The sequence below is a fragment of the Calypte anna genome, chromosome 5A, assembly GCF_003957555.1.
Source record: "Calypte anna isolate BGI_N300 chromosome 5A, bCalAnn1_v1.p, whole genome shotgun sequence".
Taxonomy (NCBI): domain Eukaryota; kingdom Metazoa; phylum Chordata; class Aves; order Apodiformes; family Trochilidae; genus Calypte; species Calypte anna.
The window spans coordinates 36,486,417-36,508,263 of NC_044251.1; the positions used below are offsets into that span (position 1 = coordinate 36,486,417).

General features: G+C 41.3%; 1 protein-coding gene across 1 annotated transcript in view; it reads right to left on the minus strand.

Annotated features, from left to right (window-relative positions):
* Positions 1–21,847, minus strand: part of LOC103535033 (nesprin-2) — a 177,863-nt gene that overhangs the window by 143,058 nt on the left and 12,958 nt on the right. The window contains exons 2-9 of the mRNA XM_030452086.1: positions 17,405–17,520; positions 5,893–5,954; positions 4,861–4,956; positions 4,523–4,600; positions 4,341–4,433; positions 2,924–3,105; positions 639–835; positions 100–200 (exon numbers count right to left, since the gene is read on the minus strand). Coding sequence (XP_030307946.1) covers positions 100–200; positions 639–835; positions 2,924–3,105; positions 4,341–4,433; positions 4,523–4,600; positions 4,861–4,956; positions 5,893–5,954; positions 17,405–17,483 — 888 coding nt within the window. The 5' untranslated portion in view covers positions 17,484–17,520. The remainder of the gene's footprint in view (positions 1–99; positions 201–638; positions 836–2,923; positions 3,106–4,340; positions 4,434–4,522; positions 4,601–4,860; positions 4,957–5,892; positions 5,955–17,404; positions 17,521–21,847) is intronic.

The following is a 21,847-nucleotide window of genomic DNA, read 5'->3' on the forward strand; positions in this document are numbered from 1 at the left end:
CTGGGTCAGGTTATAAACTGCCAAACAAACTTCTGATATTCTTGGCATCCATGATGCACACTCATTCAAAGATGCCTCAGTGACACACCACATACATACCTGTGTGTCTTCTTCAGTTTCAGGCAAATTCCTGGAGTATTGCAAAAACTGAGCCACATAAGTCATGATTGATTTTTCATCCGGATTCATAATGTCAACATCTACAAGAGCCAATACATCATTTACATAATTATGCAGCCTTCTAGGCCTGATCACATAATTATACACTATACTGCAGTTATGAAAACACATTACCATAAGCATGTTTATTTTGCAGCAGCTCAGTTAAGATACCATAGACAGAAATTAATAAGTAATGAACTTTTTTTTCCTAGTGAATTTTTTAATATAACATAATTAACTAATGAAAAGTTTCTCCCATGAACAGGAAAGTTTCATATCCTTTATTCTGCAAATTGCTCCTGTATTTGCTGCCAATTCAAAAACTCTACAAATCCTAAGGACGTTACAGTAAAGATTAATGTTCCATTTCACACTTAGGCACAGTCTTACATTTTCCTGTATTACAAGACAACACATGCAGGATTATACTAATCTCCCTCCTGATAATAAAGATTTTTAAAAAGCAACTTATTTACCTTCAGGTTCTAGAAGCCGTGGGATATTCAACTCCAGTTCTGCAATTCTGAAAGCCTCTTTTAGGTTTTCTTTATTGCTTCTAGTTTTTGCCTTCTCCAAATCAACTAGACCTGGTCGCAAGGTTTGGATGATGGCTAAAAAAGCCAATCCACTTCGCCAGCTTGACTTGAAATCAGTCACACTGATAGCACCGTGCCTATCCCCAAAAATGATTAGAAACAAAATGTTACAGCCTGTTAGAATCATAGAATCATAGAATTGGCTGGGTTGGAAGGAACCTCAGAGATCATCAAGTCCAACCCTTGAACCTCCATTGCGGTTGCTAGACCATGGCACTGAGTGCCACATCCAGTCTCTTTTTAAATATCTCCAGGGACAGAGAATCCACTACTTCCCTGGGCAGCCCATTCCAATGCCTGATCACTCTCTCCTTAAAGAAATTCTTTCTGAGATCTAACCTAAACTTCCCCTGGCACAACTTAAGACCATGCCCTCTTGTCTTGTTGAAAGTCGTCTGGCAAAAGAGACCAACCCCCACCTGGCTACACCCTCCTTTCAGGGAGTTGTAGAGAGTGATGAGGTCTCCCCTGAGCCTCCTCTTCTCCAGGCTGAACACCCCCAGCTCCCTCAGCCTCTCCTCATAGGGTCTGTGCTTTGTTGCCTCAGCTGTCCCAAGTACAAATTTAGTAACAGAATTTAAAGTCAGTAAAATGGAGTATAAACCAAATTCGGTGAGTTATAGAGAACCTTGCAACTGAATTTCTGCAGAAGCTGGGTCAGACAGTACTACCAGTTGCTACAGTCATCATTTTTGTCCTGTTTTTGCAAAATGACTCAGTGTTTTTATCTTCTGTTTCATAAAGCCTTGCTGATCTGATATGACTTCCGAACACTACCTCTGTGCTCAATATCTATGCATTCTACAGGATGGAAAAGCAACAAGACAAGTACTGAAGAACATTTAAATACTTATTTGTCTGTACAAGCATCAACTACTGGAATCACCTCTGGCACTTGAGAAAAATCCAGACCTCAAAAGTGACCAATTACTGCAGAAAAAAAAAAATATTCTTTTTTTCTTGTTTGGCTCAGTGTCTTTAAAAGATCTTGTATCAAGCAGTGCCCAGACAGTGCTGTAAGGTGCCCAGCTCAGCAAGCCACAGTGAATGCTGGGACAGCTTTTCAGAAAAAGATCATCTAATATGAATATATTACAGCATGGAAAAGTGATGGAGTTTTGGGTGATCAAATTCAGCTACAAAATACGTGTCAGGACTTAAAAGATTTGTTCTTTTACCAAAAACTACAGGGTTCACTGATAACAAAATAAATCAGTGTAATCACAGTTCAGAAAGGATGCTACAAAACAGACAGCAATATTTCTGAAAAAGAAAAAAAAAAAAAGAAAAAAGAAAAATGAAGATTAAATGGCCAGAGTGCTTGTTGTTACATGCCAGCCAATCTTGTCCTGATAAAACACAGCTAAAAGGTAGATTTCAGTGCCTGAAAACATTCTCCCAGCAGAAAGTGATATGCTAATGAAGACATTTACTTCCTACTAAAAACATGGAAGATTATTAAGATGTTATTAGAATATAAAGCAACCAAAGAGCTGGAGAGGAAGGGCTAACACTAATGTAAAATATATTTGAAATGTCCTAGAGTGAAGCAGCAGCTCTTGAAGAAAATGTAAAGCCTGTCCCATGAAAGTAATACCTGTATCTGCTCTGCATTGTGTACTGTGAATACTCCCCCTGAAATCAACAGCCTGTACAACAAGCACAAGCAAGCACCTTGATAGAACTGGGGACTAAGGCCATAGGACTAGAGTCCTTCCTAGGGATCAGGCACTGTTTTGACAGAAAAATATGAGAGATGGGAATCCTAGAAATCCTATGCTTTTCATTTAAAAAAATAAAAAATTCATTGAAATTTTGTTAACCAGTGCCAACCATGAGGATTAAAACCAGCAAATCACATAAGCATTCCACTAGACATCACACAGAAGCCCCTAGAAGCTAAGCCAAACAACTCATTTTACATTGTGGTATTATTAGTAGGATTAGGTTCATGTTATTAGATTTAAAGGACTCATGTCAAAACATTCAGGGCCTGATTGATGTTAAAAGTACTGGTAACAACATCTGAGATCTAAAGGATTTTCTGCTGAACTGTCACTAAGTAATTTTAAAAAAACAACAAACAAATGGGACAATATCAACATGTTTAAAGTAGTAAATACAACAACACATGACACTATTTCTAAGTCTTGGATGCAACTTACAGTGAACATTGTTCTTTTGCCCACAACAAAAGAGCCTTTGTAGCTGAGATCTTCCATCGTTCCTTAATTTTGGCACTTTTTTTAGCTGATCTGCTTGCCTTTGGAGAGGAGTCAAAAGCACTTGAACAATCAAGTGAAGGCTGATTGTAAGCACAAGAAAGTGTCCTGGCAAGTTCTTCAATCTGTTGGAGATGATGGGAGAGTTAATCAGGCTTCACTGAAAAATTACAAAGGCATCAATAGCAGAAAACCAGAGATAATTAGAAAGCACTCAATCACAGCCCTAATAGTAGTTATCTGCCTCCCAAGATCAGATCAGATCAGATCAGATCAGTTCAGGGCTTTTTTATCTGTTCAAACTGAACTATTTCATCCTGAATTCTCATCTTTATGTAATTTTTTTGGCAGGAAATATTCAGCCAAAGACTTCCAAGTTATACTGTGGGTACCAACACTGGGACTTTCTCACTTCATCCACTTTTCTACTCTTATCAGGGAAAGCAGCTGGAAGCAGCTGTGTTTTCTGCTGTTAACAATGTCATCTATTAGTCATGCTTGGAGTTTGCCTGCTTATACTGGGTGCAGGAAAACCTACTCAGTAGACCTCAGAGATCTATGGTAAGAGAAACTTGGTTTAGGAAAAAAGATTATGCCTTCAGCTGTGTGCAGCACAATAACCTTCAGCACCAAAGTAAATTCACCAAGAAAAATGCAGGCTGCATTTAACACTTTTAAATAACTTTGCTTCTTGGCTCTCCCCTGAGCCTCAGTTGCAAGTTCACCTGCAATGTACCTGTGTTCATTCAGTGAACTCTTGCTAGAAGTGGGTTTGGCTCTGCCATCCTCTACAATCCTAGAACATGATTAAAGCAAGCTTTTGTACTTTCAAACACTCCTCCTCCCCATAACCTCATGTCATGCAGGAGACTTGATTAGAATCTTGTATAAGAAACATCATTACAACAATTGTCAAGTTATTTCAGGCACCTACTACTGAAAAAGTAATAGCAAGAATAACACAGTGTAAGCACAGGTAACATTGAGGAGGGGGAGATGAATGTGAGCCCCTCTGCATTATCTTCTCAATTTGAAGCTTAATCATTACAGGCCTTAGACAGAGAGGCAAAGTATAGCCAGTTTTTTAACTGATTACTTGAAAAAAACCCTCAATATCTTTCCATCCCATCCTTTGCAGCTATCTACTGTTCATGGCTGTAATGCCACTGCTGTGTTGGTGCACCAGCCCAGGCACACAGGCAAGATGCACTGGTGCATCTCCTCCCTGAGATGTCACTTCCAGATGTCAGAAAATACCCTTCTGCTTTATACTAATTCATCTCATTTGGCAACCACATAGGTCAATACACTTTTGTGCTTTTCCCCTCTACTAAAACTCTTACATTGCTGAAATACTTACATGAAAATGAAATATAATTGTCCAAATTAGGCCAAGCACAATGGAAGGGTTTCCTTCAATAATGTCAGTAACATGAATATTTATGAGCTTGAGCTAGGGGGAAAAAAGGGATCATTGTTAACAAAGAAAATGTCCCACCAGCTAAACTGGCTTTAATTGTGAATTTTGAAGTTAATACTCACTGATCTGCTCTTTAAAAATGTCAAAGCATTTTCTATGTTGCTTCTGCACTGGAAGGTATTAGATCCTTTTTCCCGTGGCTGTGAAGCAAAGAGAAGAGGTTACATCCTCGATTGTAAAAAATTATTTTTATTTTATAATTTCCTAAGAGAAGTCCTGCAAAGATTCACAAATTACTCTGGATCAACTTGTTTCAGTTTCAGTGGTGTAAGAATAAGTTACTTGCAAACACCTCTATGATTCCAGAGGGATCACTTATAGGCTTACAATTAAGTATATCCAGCAATTTTTGCTGGATATGATGAAAGACTTAAGTAATAGTTTTATTATTCTGTCTTACCAGATGTTGACCTGAAAGCACTTCCAAGAGATCCAAAAGCACATGTCCTTGCTGTATGTCTGTATACAGATCTGAGATAACAGAAGGAGGTGTATGCTGCAAAATAAATTTCAATGCTTATCACACCATCTTTTGTCATCTTGAATTCAACACACTACAGAACATCACATATGACTCTGCTGTTTCAAAAATGTTTATCATTCTTTAGTTTTTCAGTAAACTGAAATATAAATCCTACATCAAATCAGCTATATCCTGCTTTTACCCTGTTATGTCTTTCTTTTATTCCCCCTTACCCTGCCTCTGAGCTTTTTTTATTTTAGGCTTCATTTACAAATAGTTATACTTTTTAAGGAGGTATGTGGCAAAAGACCCCAAAGCTTAAAAAAAGGGAAAGTGAAGAGAAGCAGCTAATTCATATTTTGACTTTTTAATGTACCCTGAGTACAAATTTAACTATAAAGATGAATAACTAAGCCTTCACTCTTTTCACCTACTCATGGACAACACAAACCTACCATGAGTTTAGCAGCTACTCATCAAGGAGGGACCAAAACAGGATTAATGCTTTTTTTAAATTCTTTCACTGCATGAGCTGCTTTGTGAAAGCTTTAAGAACACCTAGGCTACTATGTGGTTTGTTTTAATACTTACCAGTCACACAGGTCATCCCATTAAACTCATATTCTTGGATTGCATAATAGAATAATACTTACCTAAGCACAATAAAACTAAGCCTAAATACAGTACCTCATAAAACCCTGAGACATATGCCACAAACCAGCACAACTATGTTTTACCACATCAGTACCTCATCCACTTACAAACTGTCTGTTATAAATGTCCTTGGACAATCATCAATGCAATGCTACTAGACCTATTAAGCAAATGCTTTCCAGGGGCTACTTTCTCCAGGTAGTACCTAAAATCTTATATTAGTTTTGCTTATTCCTAAAAAAATTAATCTCCATATGGCATGTACAAATAATAAAGGCAAAAGCCATGTCTTTCCCAAAGAATTCCCCTTCTTACCTTGGCCAATATTGAATTCATCCAACTAGTGAATGTTTTCTTCTGTGTAAATTCTCGCTGCACTGGGGATAAAAAAGAAAAAAATGGTTAATGGTAAAAATTATCTGGTTTGATCTCTCTTTCTCAAAAACATACATGGCATCCATTTCAAACCTAAGGTCTGTTCTTCCAGACATTAAGATACAATTAAATACTAGTCTTTCTCAACTCTTATTTTAGTGCTGATATTATCTTGCTTGCAGAGATAATACTGCAAGGTCCTCTAGAGCTACCAAGCATACTTCTGCTGGATGCAGCAAAGAGCATCTAATGAAGGTTTTCTCAAAAGCTCAGCAAACAGCAGCATGAATTCATCATCCTACAGAACAATAGGCCTAGGAACTCCATCCATTCATAAATTCTCCTTGAAAGACTTGGAGAAATTGTCAGTGAAAGATCCATCTTGAAATTTGGGAAGATGTGTGGATGGGGCTGGGTGATGAGACCAAGACAGAAGCTGAGGGTTAGGTGATGAATGCAAACAGGTAGGTGAAGGCACACAAGGGGATTTCCTGGTGAACTGAATGCTGTGGAGAAGTATTAGGCTGCCATCTGGGAATATACCCTTGACAGCATCCTTTGCAGTGCTGGGTCCTCCCTGGGGAATGCAGACCTTTTATCTGGCCAACCATGGGGACTTAAAATAAGAAGAAAGTGGCTGAATTTGTGCCCCAGTAAACAATGGTGAAATGGGACTCAAAGAGATCCAGCTCTTTGCTCAGATCCTGCAGGCTGGTACACAGTGGTGAACTACCAATGGGTGTAAAGAAAGACAGGAATTCTTCAAGCCCATGTTTCAAAAATCAGAATATTTATACCACTTCGCACATCTGAGAAGAGATTGGGAGAGAGAAAAACCTTTCTCCACAGCTTATGGGTGTCAGAAGTGAAGTCTGTCTCTCTCAAAAGGTGAAGCAGCTCATGAGCAGCAGACAGAACATCTCCTCACCACCATCTCCGGCCCCGGCATCGCCACTAGATCACATACAATGTCCCAGCCCATGCTCCTTCACAAAAAACCCACCCATTCCCAAGACAAACCACCCCCACCAAAACCATACATCCCTGCTGAATGCCTGTACCCAGGTCTGAGGTAAAAGCAGAGATGTTGGCCCCTGAGATCATGGCTTTTCAGGCCTCATTGCCGTGCAGGTGCTGCCAGCAGCAGCCATCCCACAGTTCATGGGAGCAGACGTGCACACTAACTCCTTTTTCCCTCCCTTTTCACGTCAGCTTTGACTGCAAGCATTGGGATTGGCTTCCCAAAACACAAAAATCAGTAATATTTTTCCACAAGCGGCCTGCCTGGAGCTGTGGAGAAGCAGACGTGCCCTCCTTCTTCCTTCTTCCCCACAAAACCAGAAGACCACACTGGTTTTTAATAGCCCAGACGTTACTAAGAATGTCAAATGACAAGTAACTGAGAGAGAGTGTGATGATACAGTGTGGAGGGTTGAAGATTTCACCCCTCAAACCACCACCATAGGCCTGAGCCAACTGCCTGGCTGTCACCGCCCTTCCCTCTGAGGTGGATGCAGGACCCTCCATGGCTTCTGGCAGCTGCCCTGGGGGGGTCTGCACTGCTCCTGCCTCCCATGGCACAGCCTGAGAGGCAGAAAAGGTGCAAAGCAGAGAGGAAGAGCAAACTCCTCTCCCTGCTGAGTCAGGCAGCTCAGAGCAGAGGATCCTAGAAGCATAAAACCACAGAATGGTTTGGGTTAGAGTAGAACTTAGACATCACCTGGTTCCAACACGCTGCCATGGGCAGGGACACCTACCACTAAACCAGGTTGCTCCAAGCCCCATCCAACCTGGCCTTGAACACTTCCATGGACGGGGCATCCACAGCTTCCCTGGGCAACCTGTGCCAGTGTCTCACCACCCTCACAGAAAAGAATTTTTTCCTAATGTCCAACCTAAATCTACCCTCTGGCAGTTTAAAGGCATGATCCCTTCTCCTGTCACTATATGTCTTTACAAAGAGTCCCTCTCCAGATTTCTTGTAGGTCTCTGTCAGCTACTGGAAGACCACTAAAAAGATTGGCTTTGGGTCTCCAAGCACAGAAGCTTGGAGACTACAAGGACAGAGATGGGATGGGGTGGGATGGGATGGGATGGGATGGGATGGATGGGATGGGATGGGGTGGGATGGGATGGGGTGGGATGGGGTGGGATGGGGTGGGATGGGGTGGGATGGGGTGGGATGGGGTGGGGTGGGTGGGATGGGGTGGGGTGGGGTGGGGTGGGGTGGGATGCAATGGGATGCAATGGTACACATCCTGCATCACAGTAGTGGTGCAGCTCCCTGAGGAGCAGCAGGTGGTAGGACAGTGTGCCTGGCCCAGGCCTGGAGGGAGGTGGTGGGCAAGGTGGCTGCAGTGGTACCCACTGCATGTCCCAGCTGGGGTAAATCCTCCTGTCCCATGCAAGAGGCAGCAGGAAACTCTAACCAGGCCATCAGCTTATAAGAAAAACAAATCTGGGAGATGGAGTGGGAGTGGACAATCTCTTCTGCCTCTGAAAACATGCTCTTGCACAAAAGATTAATGTGCAAGCAAGTTTGACATTATAAGGCAAGTGCAATACTATTCAGCAATAAATATGTATGTTTTTGTAAGCTGGGTAGGATGAAAGGTACCAAAAATATCAAGCCCTTGGGGATGGGAAGGGAAGGCCTGACTGCACTGCCCATGAAAATGCCACTCAGAGGAAAATATCCCACACTATTATGCTCTGGGGATTTGGCAAACACAGACCCCAGTCCTGAGTAGCTTTTCATCATCTTAGCCTGAAGGACTTGCCATGCAGAGCTTCATCAGTTCACATGCAGGGTAATGCAGCCTCCTTTCTAAAACCACCATCTGACCCACAGACCTCCTTCTGCTTCATCAAGTGGGTGAGTGGCAAGAAAATCATTCAGGCACTACATGCATCAAGGGCTGTTTTGCACCCTGTAGCTAATACAAATTTCAACAGTCCTCCTCTACTGTGCAATATTATGATCCTGCTGGAGCATGAAACAGTTGATTCCCCTTGCTTGCTGCATTGTTTTATGCTTCTTTTAAGTATCACAGAGATCATGATGAAGAGTAAGATAAGGAGAGTGTTATAGATGTGGACAAAAATGCAATCTCAAAACTTTTTTTTTTTGTTTGGAAAAAGAGAAAGTGCAAACATGCCACACAGACCAATCAATGTGGCAACACTCACAAGGACATAAATAGCATGGAGATCCTGGCTTCATGTTAGCACAAGACCCAACCACACCCTTTACTTGAATACCCATGCAGGAGCTGTTCCATTACCTAACAAGTGATTGAATAGCTGTGCTCAGTTTTATCAGGCAGGCAAGGCTGGCATTGCTGGCACTTCAAAAGAGACAGAAAACAAATATTAACTACTTTGCCTGACGCCAGCAACTCTTCCAGCTGCAGCTCTTGCCAAACACACACTACTGCCACTGATTTGGAAAACTTGCTTTTTGGGACTGGTTACAGGAAGATGGTTAAGATGAGGATGTTTGGTCTTGTTTTGGTTCAATCTCTCTGTATTAAAGTGTTCCATTGTGCAATGTAGGCCAGATCCTGTAAGTGGTGATTCACGTGGGCAGCTCTCAGGCAAATGTCTTACCAGGCAAAAGCAGAAGGTGATTATCTGACTGCACACACCTAAACATACCTCATACCCTCCCCAAGCTACAGCCTCTGCCTGGTGCAACCAACCAGGCTGCCTTCTAAGCAGCTGCCACCTCAGCTGCAACGTGGCTTATTTTCTACCCAAATAAATAATAATAATGATAACAACCATAATATTTTTTTTTTAAATCTCCTGAATTAATAACAAAGCTGCTTGCCAGTATTTCCCTGGACTGCAGTCCCTCTGCTTCCATCCAGGCCACACAACACACCCCTCAGTACAGATGTGCCTCTGGCACCATGGCAAACACTCATAATGCAATTTTCAAGCCGAGCTTGTTTTCCCTCCCAGCTCCCCTCCAACTCTGCTGCTAAGAGGCACTAATGATTTAATCAAGCTCTCAAATTCTTATCTCTACCACGTGGTTAATTAATACGGATTTTTATTTTGATGAGGATGAATGGATTCTTTGTTGTGCCTTTTTATAGGGCTCTAAGTGACCTTGGTTTTCTCTTGCCCCAGTTTTCAAAATGTCACTGACCCAGAATGAAAAAGCTATCAGGAAAAAACGTGACAATTTTCTTTACTTTTGGCCAAAACTCACAGAGACTGCTAAACTGAAAACCCAAAAAATCTATCATATTTCACCTGTGTTTTAAAGCTAATCTTCAGAACAGCACTTCAGGGGGGGAATAATACATAGAAGCAGCATGTCATGTAGGCGAGCTGCAAATCAATCTATGCTGCTGGACAATGCCTGTTCTACCCAGTAATGAGCTATCAACAAGTGCTACAAACCAGACCAGTCATTAAGGGCTGGAGCATGGGGATGCAACTGGGACCACAACAGTGCTGAACTCTCCCAGGAGCACCACCAGCCATGGTTTTACTCTCATCCTTCCTTTAATGGTTATACAGAAAAGCCAGATTTAAAATTAATCTCTCCTCTGTTGCCTTTTGTGTCTCCTTTCCTAAGGTGGAAGCCAGCAGCTCCAGGGAAAGCACCATCTCCTGCCTTAGCAGGGACTTGGGAGAAGCAAACCACAGCAGAACAGCTATAGCTGTCTGTTCACACTCATCAATGTCCCCAAGTAGCAAAGAGGTGTTCTTTCTATCACAAGGACAAGTGCTTTACTGTCAGTGAACCATTCACAACTGTGTGGCTTTTTTTAATAATAATAAAAAAAAACTTTTAAAAAGTAAACAATTTTTAGAAATTAATGAATGTTAGCCTGTGTGTCATCTTCCCATCTCTGTTTCATCACAAAAATTACCTCTTCCTCTCACCATTCAGGTCAGATGAGGCTATGTCTACAGCAGCAACCATAGTGCAGCTCAATAGGAACAGATTAGCAGCTTGAAAGTTCTGGTGTTCAGGACCCAGTGTACCCACCATGTGTGCAGGGAAGAAAGTTTGTGTTGAACAAGCACTAAGGCCTTAATGCCCACAGGCAGCCATGGAACCTTCCTGGTGCATTTAATTCACTTTTGTTTAAAATAACCATTTTCACACCCCTGATGGCTCAACAAAATGAACCACAGCGTGGTCAGCAGGGAGAACTGGGAGAGCTCCTTCGTGACACCACTGCTGGTATGAACTAAACCACCTCACATGCTGTAAATGATCATAGAATCATAGAATCATAGAATTAGCCGGGTTGGAAGGGACCTCAGAGATCATCTAGTCCAACCCTTGACCCACCGGAGCAGTTGCTAGACCATGGCACTGAGTGCCACATCCAGTCTCTTTTTAAATGTCTCCAGGGACGGAGAATCTACCACCTCACCGGGAGAGTGAGTTAATTCACCCCTGAGCCCTCTATATAGTCTCTTCCTGTCCACCAAGAAACAAGAGTTTCATTTTCTGCAGACAGGAAAGCAGGGAAAAGAGTTATTTCCAGCATTTATGTTCAGCAACATGGTGTTAAGCAATTAAAACCAAACACATTATTTTTTGTAGAGATTAAGAAGTTTATCCGAAGCCCAATGAAAGTGATGTAAATATTTCTACAGGAATGGGTGCTTTCAAATCCAAATATCATATAAATACTAACTAATTAACTACTACCGTGCCTGCGAGGCAAGTGGGAACTTTCCATTCTACACTATCTCTTTTTTCTTTTGAAAGCAAATTATCCAATTTACCAGAAGTATTGCTACCTTGGGAAGCCTGCTTACAATGAGTTTTGAACTCCTGGCTTTCTTAAACACTTTTACTGCTATTGCCAGGATCCTGAAGCATCTCTAAATCACCACGGTCTTTACTGCCTCTGCAGCCTGTGAAATGAGGCATTGCAGTACTGGGGGTGCAGACTGAGGTTTCAAGTTAAATTCTTAAAGGTACCAAGTCATATTATTTAGATACCAAAATACTTTTAAAGATAAGGGCTTAAGTGGCTTTTCTAAAATGTTAATGAAAATTTACAGTGAAGCAGGGATAAGTGGCCTTCAGTGCCCATAAAGGTGTCCCAAAAGCCATCCACTCCTTAGGCATTCGATGCCAGTTTTAAGCCAGTTATGCACCTTATATTGCCTTTAATAAATTGAAATTCATCTAGCAGGGAACGCATTTATACAACTATATAATCTATTTGTTTTTTCATTCGGCATACAGTATGACAAAAATAGCCATGACAATTTTTTTTTTAGGCAGTCTCATGTGTCAGTTGCTTCTCCAATGCCATCAGCCCCATCACATGTCACAAAGCCAGGCAGCTATTGGAACTGCAGACTGGCTCCTCACCCAGGCAGCAGGCAGCATAAAGAGGGCATAAATTTCACTGCAGCTCCTATGGGAGCTTATTGATTTTTAGAAGTCATTACGGAAAAATTATAGTAAACTTTTAGTGAACTTTCTTGATCATTTGATCATTCTGGTTAAAGAAGAAAAAAAAAAGAAAAAAAAAGTGTAGCTGTAATATACTGGCCACAACAGATGAGGCATACTGCTAGAAAAAAGAACAGTCCTGGGTAAGAATTAGGAGTCTACCTGATCTCAGCAAGAATTAAGTGAGCCTCACAAAGATATCCTCCTTTACACATAAATGAGTGCAATCTGGTACAAGTTGCATAATCAAATATATCCTCATATGCCACCATCTTTTCAGTTTCAGTTGAAATCATTCATAAAAGCTCAGACATAATGGCACAAAACCAGCATAACCATTAACATGATTAAACACTTTTCAAAAATGGTTTTAGCTGCCACGTTCTTTCTTATATGATCAATCTTTGGGCAATAAACAGTAACATGCACATGGATTAATAAGCAGTGCCAAAAGTTAGGACCCCTGTAGTTAATTAAATAGTGGAAGAGTATGTATACGCTCCAAACCCCAACAGCTAAAACACATTCTCTTGTGTCTGAATTAGCTTAGCAAGCAATGAAAGAAAAGGGAAAACAGAGTTCTACACAGACTTAGTGGGACATGCAGAGACAGGGACTGTTTGCTGTCCTTGGGAAGAAAAGTGGAAGGATTTGTGCATGGGAGGGAAAGGAGGTTGGATCCTCCCACAGGTAAACAGATTTACATGCTGAAAGTAAAACATTTCTGCTTTAGAGCACCACAAACCCTGTTCAGTTTCTGCTGTAGCCACTCATCCACAAGTGCACATTCCCCTTGCTGCAATCCTGCACTCGGGATGATCAGCAAAGCACATATCTGTAGCCCTTAAAACATTGCCATGAAGCCCACCAAAGGAGGGCTCATGTCTCCTCATTTCATGCTCCTCTTCCATTTAGAGGAGGCTGAGCACCAGGAGGGACTCTTCTATGGGGCCAGCCTGTAACACGGTGCTGGGAAGGAAGCTATGGGAAGAGACAAAGGACAGGGTTCCAGTGTTCCTCCTCCTGTGCTTGTTGCCAGTCAGCCCCCAAGTTCCTGCCTGCTCCCTTCATAGTTTTAGCAGAAATGTGACTTCATGTTTCACACACTGCAACAGAGAGTATTTCCCTGGCAAGCATCCTCTGTTCACCAATACGTCTTCAGCCTGCCTGGTAGGAGAAACCCTTTCCTTAGATGTTTCCCCATAGAATGTATCTGTAATAGATCCAGCTCCAGGCTTTTCACTTGCACTTTTATGTGGCTGTGGAAGGACACAAAACAGCTTTGCAGCTGCTCTAAGTTGTGCTGCATCAGAAAACTCCAGAGCTGCTGGAGGAGAGGGCACAGATAATGCTGTTTTATTTTAACACCTAGGACAGAGGGTAGGAGGAAAGAACAGAAAAAAAGGAGCCGGTCCTGACATCATGCAACTTCATAGCAATTTCAGTTTTCTTGGAAAGGAGGGTGGTAACTATTACTCTCTTCTTTGAAAACTGCAAAAAGTTAAAGAGAAATATACATAACTCTGAAAAGACATAAGTGTTTATATTCTTTCAGCATTTTGATTTTGTGACTAGCATCAGCATTTGAAAATGTCTGGAGATGGGAACATTAGAAACCATATAGCTTTCATTTTTTCCTCATGCTTTTCGAGCTTCATTAAATGCCCTTAAAATATGTAGCTGAAAAGAAATCTGCACTGAAAAGAAATTTACATTTTTACCTATTTTCCAGTCACTTTCTTTACTGTAGCTTCCAGGCTGAACACTATTAAGGAAAATGAATGTTAATCCCTGAATTCTCTTTAACTAAAAACCCACTAACAGAGATCCTGCTACAGCAGGTTTTTACAATATCAAGCCACTGGCATTATTTTAATAGGATTTCTATAACAATTAGAGCTACTAAGTAGTAACCTCTTCACTAACCAGCTTTAGATCCATCTTTATTCACACAAAAAGTATGCAAGTGTGCTGCTTTTCTAACAGTTACAAGCAGCCATTATTTGAATATGAGATTTCTTTAAAACTTTTCCAGGTGAACTTAAAGATTTAAAGTAACCAAAACCTCTAGCTCCTTTGCAAATCTCATACCAAGAATTTTGAAAAAAACTTTTCATCAAGTCATATTATTCTTGCTTCACTTTTGTTACCACAGATCTGCAGGCTTAGTTACTAATGGCATCTGTATGTCACATCAGGGAATGTCCCTTCAGTGCTTCATCACAGCTCTGTTGCCATTTGCTTGTTTGACCCCGAGCAGATGCTGCAGCATCACAGCTCCATACACAGGACGTGTCTGTACCATTTGTTGCATTTTTATCATTACAAAAATTGCTTATGTGACTTCTAAGGGATGTCTCCAGATGTTTTACAACAGTCAGGCACACACAGCTTGAACCCAGATTTGCAGTATGTTCATTTCAGCATAGCCTAAGAGCTCAACCTATTACAGCAAGGACATATAATTTAATAATTTCAGTTTCAATAAGCAGAGCTCTTTTTCTCAGATGTCCAAAAATCCCCACTGTTACTCAAGACACAAACATTCTGACTTTTCAGAAAACAGCACTAATATTATTTCAAAATAACTCACTCTTCAAAAATCCCACCTAACTTTAATTTGCCACCTTCTGCCTTAAAGCTAAATAGTGCATTCTACACCCATTTCATGACAACAGGAACCTCAGTCTTTCTACTGCAGGCGTTTTGGCTGGCACAACAAATCTGTGTCTGACAAGCTGTGCTTCGTGTAAGTCACTCCAGCTCCTGTCTGCTAGGAGTTTTTTCTTGCTCTGCTGAAAATGTAATGCTGAAGCAAAACGGAAGAAAATTCACCAATAAAGACATTTGGCTTTAGACCACAGTTAACACTCACTCATTCAAACACATGGCCTCAATGACAGTATTAGTGCAAATATGGATCATAAAAATGACTTGGCAGAATATTCTTTTGCACCATCTGTTATAAACATATTTTCTCTCAATTAAGAACCATAGTAACTCTATTGCAAGTGAGCTAAAAGGAAACTGCCTTATGGAAACACAACATAGCCCACCCATCTTAGAATGCCAGGCTCTAGACACATAGAAGACAGGCTTTCCAGCAGTGCTAGTTCCACTGCCTGGACTAGCTTCCTTGGTCACCTCTATGAATGTTTTCATGAATACAGTTAGAGGAAAATTCAGTCTTCTTTGGAAATTCTCACAGAAGAAAATTCAACACATGATTAAGGGAAACCCAGAAAGCCTGTCTGAGAGGCCAGCACTCATTATTACTTAGCTGCTACTTATTACTTACATCACTTACCTTATTACTTAGCTACTAGTACTACTTACAAACCAAGAACAAGAAAACTAATGAAATGGCCTAACTGCTTTCATGCTGACAGTTCCCTTACAGTTTACAGTAACATGCATTCTAAGTAATGAAGTGGAAGAACCAGTGAGCACATCTGTACCAAAAAAGGCAACAAGTCTGAAAATAACATGGGAAATAACATGGGAATAACTACAACAAGAGCGGTTATTTTTTATTTTGCTACAGAAGCATTTATCATAAAACACAGAAACATCTGCAAAGAATCAAAGAATCATGGAATGGCTTGGGTTGGAGGGGACCCTAAAGATCATCTAGTTCCAATCCCCCTGCCACAGACAGGGACATCTCCCACCAGATCAGGTTGCTCCAAGCCCCATCCAACCTGGCCTTGAACACTTCCAGGGATGGGGCATCCACAACTTCCTTAGGCAACCTGTGCTAGTGTCTCACCACCCTCACAAGAAATAATTTTTTCCTAATGTCTAACCTAAATCTCCCCTCTTCAAGTTTGAAACCTCTGCCCCACATCCTCTCACTACACCCATGAAAAAAGCCCTACCCCAGTTTTCTTGTAGATCACCTTCTGCCGTCTGAATAACCCCAACTTCTTCAACCAACCTTCACAGGGGAGGTTCTTCAGCTCTCTGATCATTTATGTGGCTCTCCTCTGGACACACTCAAGGAGCTCTATGTCTTTATGCTGGAGATGCCAAAATTGGACAAAGTACCCTAGGTGGGGTCTCAGAAGAGCAGAAGAAGGAGAATCACCTCCCTCAATTGGCTGTCTATGTTTCTTCTGATGCAGCCCAGGACCTGATTGGCTTTCTGGGATGCAACTGCACATTGATGGCTCATGTTGAGCTTATGGCTCACCATCATCCCCAAGTCCTTCTCCTCAGGGCTGTGTTCAATCCTTTTTCCTCCCAGTATGTATTTGTGCATGGGATTGCCTCAAGCCTCGTGTAGGACCTTGAACTTGGCCTGGTCGAACTCATGGAGTTTGCATGAGCCCATTTCTCGAGCCTGTCTGGATGGCATCCCTTCCTTTCAGTGTGTTGACTTCACCACACAGTTTGGTGTTAAAAACTTTACCCATCACTGCCGACGCCACCACTAACCCATGTCCTTCACCACCACATCTTTGAAACCCCTCCAGGGATGAGGACTCCACCACTGACTGCTCTGGGCAACCTGGGCCAGGGTCTGACAACCCTTTCCAGGAGGAAATTGTTCCCAGTCCCCAACCTAAACCTCCCCTGGCACAACTTGAGGCCAGTTCCTCTTGTCCTGTCATTTGTTTCTGGGGAGAAGGGGCTGAACCCCCCTGGCTCCAGCATCCTTTCAGGGAGCTGGAGAGAGCAAGGTCTCCCCTCAGCCTCCTTTGCTCCAGGCTGAACACCCCCAGGTCCCTCTACTCCTCATCAGACTTGTGCTCCAGACCCTTCCCCAGCTTTGTTGCCCTTTAGAGGCCCAGAGGAAAAACCTAAATCTGGGGTGACCCAGGAGCCCCTCAAAACCATGCCAGTGGACAGCGAGACCACCCCCTTACACAGAAGCACACACATGAAGTAACTACACTGATCATGCCAGTTCTAACAGGTTTCTCAGAATTCCATTCAACCTGTGTACAGTCACAGATTTTTGCCAAAAATCTACAGTAAAAAGGCACAAAAAAATCTTCAGTAACTTACCTTGCAGCGTTAGATAGAGATCATCAATTTCAGAGGAAACCGGCTCCTCTGTTGAGGGAGATGACTGCTTTGATGCCATATTAAATCCTATGTTGATTCTTCAATCAATTTCAAAACTGAAATAAAAGATAAACACAAAAAAAGAGGAAAATCAGTACAACTTCACATTAAAAACTGATGGTATCAAAGATGCTCAAGTGTGTGCAGAAACATGTTTTGTTTTGGGTTTTCTTCCCTTGGTAGGCTGTTTTCTTAGTGCAGACAGAATAAACTAAATGTTTCTATTGGAGTTTTGGTCTCTTGTCTCTTTTCTAACAGTGGCCAGCAGTTCTCTGCAACATAAACCATCAATCTCAGTGTGTCTTGCCATGAAAACAAAAGCACTAGGATTAGGAAAATCCAAAGGTAGTTGCTTTCTTTCAGAAAGCCAGGTGGACAAAGGCTTACAGTGCCTTCAGCAGCTTTGTTGCTGCCAAACTTCAAAGGTTTTCTTTAAACTTTTGTATTTTTCAGCTATCTCTTCCTGTTCAGAGAACTGTTGCAGAATAGAAACAATTTAGGGAGTATCTTCAAAGATTAAGATGAAACGAAGAAGCAGTGGTTATTATATGAGAATAATCGCAACTGCTGCCTCTATCTGGTATCATTGGTATTCCTCATCCCTCGTGAAGGACTTTCTTTTTCCAATTCCTTCATTTTCCTCTCCCTGGATACCTCCCCTATCTCTAATGCAACTTCAGTGACTGATATGCTCTATCTTTCCTAAAAACCTAACATTGTTTCTGGTATTGCAGTAGCTATATTGTCCAGTTTCCCACTGCAGGGAAAGCTGGATCCTTAGATACAGATTACTTTTTATCAAGACCTTACAAATTAAACAAATTCAAAAAGAAACAAAGCTGAAAATTAAATAAGAGCTCACTTTAAACAAGCTTTGTTGCTTAAATAACTGTAACGTTTCCAGAACTACTAGGATTTGCACACTATATATTAATAACTCATCTATCAAGTATATGTCAAAATAAAGGGCGTGATTAGATGAGTAAGAAAATACAACATCGAGGAATGCCAGAGAAATTTTTACATTCAGTGCCTCGTGCTTATGAATCATGAGGCAGCCTTTGTTTACTCCACTCTATACTATTTTTCCTCACTCCCTGTCTCCCTCACTGCACAGGAAAGACAACACATTTAATGAGGAGCTATTCAGTATTTTGTTTTCCTCACTCTGAACAGTATGTGTCCTTGTGCTTTATCCAAGAGCTGCTCTGATGACAGGATTATTAAGTCCTCACAGGATTTTCTATGGCACTTGGCATCTGCAAACTTCACAAGCATCAATCAATTCACATTTACAGCATCTACGTGAGCTCAGGGGCTACTGACCACACTTAGAATCACAGAACCGTTTGGGTTGGGAGACACATTTAAATATCATCTAGCCCAACCTCTGCCATGGAACATCATTTTACTGATGACAAGCAAAAGCACTGAGGGGGGGGGGGGGAAGTTGATAATTTTACTCTGGTTTTCCAGAGAAACAGATATATGGGCAAAGTACTAATTCCAACTGCTGCAATAAGTATGTAGTGCTTCTGCAAGTCACCAAAAACTTACAACCAAAACTTAAGTCACCAGATTCAAGGAAGGGGAGTTCTATGTGGGGCAGGTCATAAAGAGGTCTATCCAGATTATCAAAGACAAGATAAAGGTATTTTACAAGAGTTTGGCTTGCTTAACCTGGCAAAAAGAGGAGGAAAAAGAGAAAAATTGATCTTTGGCAGGCACAAGAAGAAGGTTATATAAATAAGCCATGCCTTAAGGTCAGGATGCAAATAAGAATAGTGGGTTGCCTCTCAAAACAGGCAACTGGCACAAAGACTTCATGTGATTTTAAGATTGGAATTGTTCAGAAATAGACAATATAAAATGGTTGCAAATAGACAACATAAAGTGGTTGCCTTTATTAAAAGAACACTTGGACTTCCAATTCTGGGCAGCTCTCAGAAGTCCCCTGTTCTCAAGCTAGAAGTATGAGTCTGAAGTCAAACAATCAGAAAATAACCACACAGTTAGCTGCCACTGATAAAAATCAGGATTTAAGTGCCAGGACTAGTGTCTCACAGGAACTGAGCAAGGGCAAGGGCTGAGCAAGAATCCAGTTCTCCCAGCAGCACTGCCCATGCCCAAGGCAATGCAATCCTTCCTGGGAAACACCTTCCTTTTTCTCTCAAGACCAAACAATACAAAACCAAAGTCTAAGAATGCAAAATGTTAGGTGGCCTTAATATCTTTTGGGTATCACTATGTCCTTAATTTTATTTTGTGACACCCACATTGAAGGCCACCAAGCAGCAAAACCCCAATGGAGCAATATAAGCAAACTCCAACCACATCATCACTTCTGTTAGAGGTTTTGTTTTTTTTTTTTTGCTCCCAGGACAGAAGGAAAGTTAGCTACATTCCCTCCACCCTGAATTTTCCAGGGGCCAACTGAATAACTTCAGAGATTTTTAAGAAATCCTAAATACTGGGAAACAACCAATCCACAGATTAAATCAATGAAGCTGACTGAATTTTGACCTAAAGTTATAATGCATATTGGGTGACCAGGCAATGAAAGAGGAATAGGACCAGAAGAACGTACATGCACACCCAGCATTACCTACAAGCAAAACATCCCCAAAACTATGTACATATGTACATTCTTGTGGTTCTGGGGCACACACTAAACATCAGAGGCAATGCATGATCTTTTCTCTTTAACATAAGGTTATTCTCATTTTTTTCACTTTACTTTAAACTAAAGGTATTTTCTTTTAAAGCCACAAACGCAGCGCAAAATTCCTGGGCAGTTAAAAGAGATATCTGATTTTTGTGCATCCAAATTTGAGGTGGTGACATAGGTGGAGCCAAGTCATGTTCACCTAACTTGCATAGTGCTAACACCTTTGGGAGCACAGTCCAGAGAAAGGTAACAGGATGTGGCATTAAAATTCCTCTATAATAACAGAAAACCATGCAAGAGCCATGAGTGGCATTAATGGAAGCTTCATTAAAAACATAAAATGCATTTTCAACCTTTTTCTGTTCTTCCTCTGCCCCAATCCCTTGCCAGCTACAGCAGTCACACAGTACATGGAGTCCCTTATGTGCCTGTACTGCACTTCATGTGATGGAACTCCAATCTCAGTCCAGATCTCCAAGCATGAAAGTAGCTGCAGTTAATAAAGCTTACAGGATATTAAAGCAGAAAGTATATTAAGCATTAGAGCAGTAATTAACTCTAATTAAGGCACTTAATTTGTTAATTAATTAACTTAAATTATGGCACATGATTATAGAATATGTATACATGAAAAAAGCAGATGCTCCTGTTTTCTTTTAAGGTCAAATTAAGGCCTTCCAAACAGATTGCATTGTATTTTATTTTTTTTTTTAAACACGGAAACCCAGTCAACAAATCCACAGTACATGTTACAAAAATGTGCAGCTAATTCAAGGCAAGCTTATGCTAAAGCTTTCACATCCCTGAAACCCTCTGCTCCCTATCTAACTTGGCACATACATTTTGCCCTGCCTCTGATCCCTGCCCTGCCCCAACAGAAGACTCCACAGCTGCTTGGAAAGGGAAACACACACACACTGTTGGAGGACATACCTGCAAGGATTAGTATTCTTTAAAACGTTCAAGGTACAGATTGAGAAGGGATTATACAAGCACAATATGCTATTTCCTTTGCCTTAGCCCTGCTCCCCCCACAGTTTCATTCAAATGAAGCATATTAGGTGTAACTAGACCATATCAGCCTCTGAAGAGACCCATCAAGCTATTGGTAAAATTGCTTAGCAATGTTTTACATAGGTGGTGGGATTGATCAACTCTTGTACTTCATATTTAAGTTGATTATTTTGCTTCATAAGAACTCAAGGGACTTAGAGAGCTAAACCAAATCCTTCATTTCCATTAAATGCTGGACAACTAGGAAATAAATACCCGTAGTTTTGAAAATAAATTAAATGCTTTCAAATGACACCATGCCTTTTCAGTGGAGATAAAGCCAAGGGTGAAGAAAATGCCCTTGTCCTTCCTTCTTCCTGGAGAGTCTGGTATTAACACAGGAAAGCATTTAACTGCTCACACCTTGGGATAACCTGTGGAATAACCTGTGAAATATCACAGAGCCAAAAAGAGAGCTCCAGGAACACTGCGACTTTGTTTCCAATGGCTTTGCTTTCTGCTGATTAACTTACATGAATTGCACCAAAGCTGTTGTGTGAGCTCATCTCTTCTTCAACATGGGAGAAGTCACACAAGAAAGGTGCATAACAAATGTCCTGTTCAAGAGAAAAACTTTCCACTGGTGCCTTGAGCACCTGAGCTCAACCTGCAGCTCAGATGGTTCAGACACCAACAAAAGCTCTTCCCATGATGAGGGCACT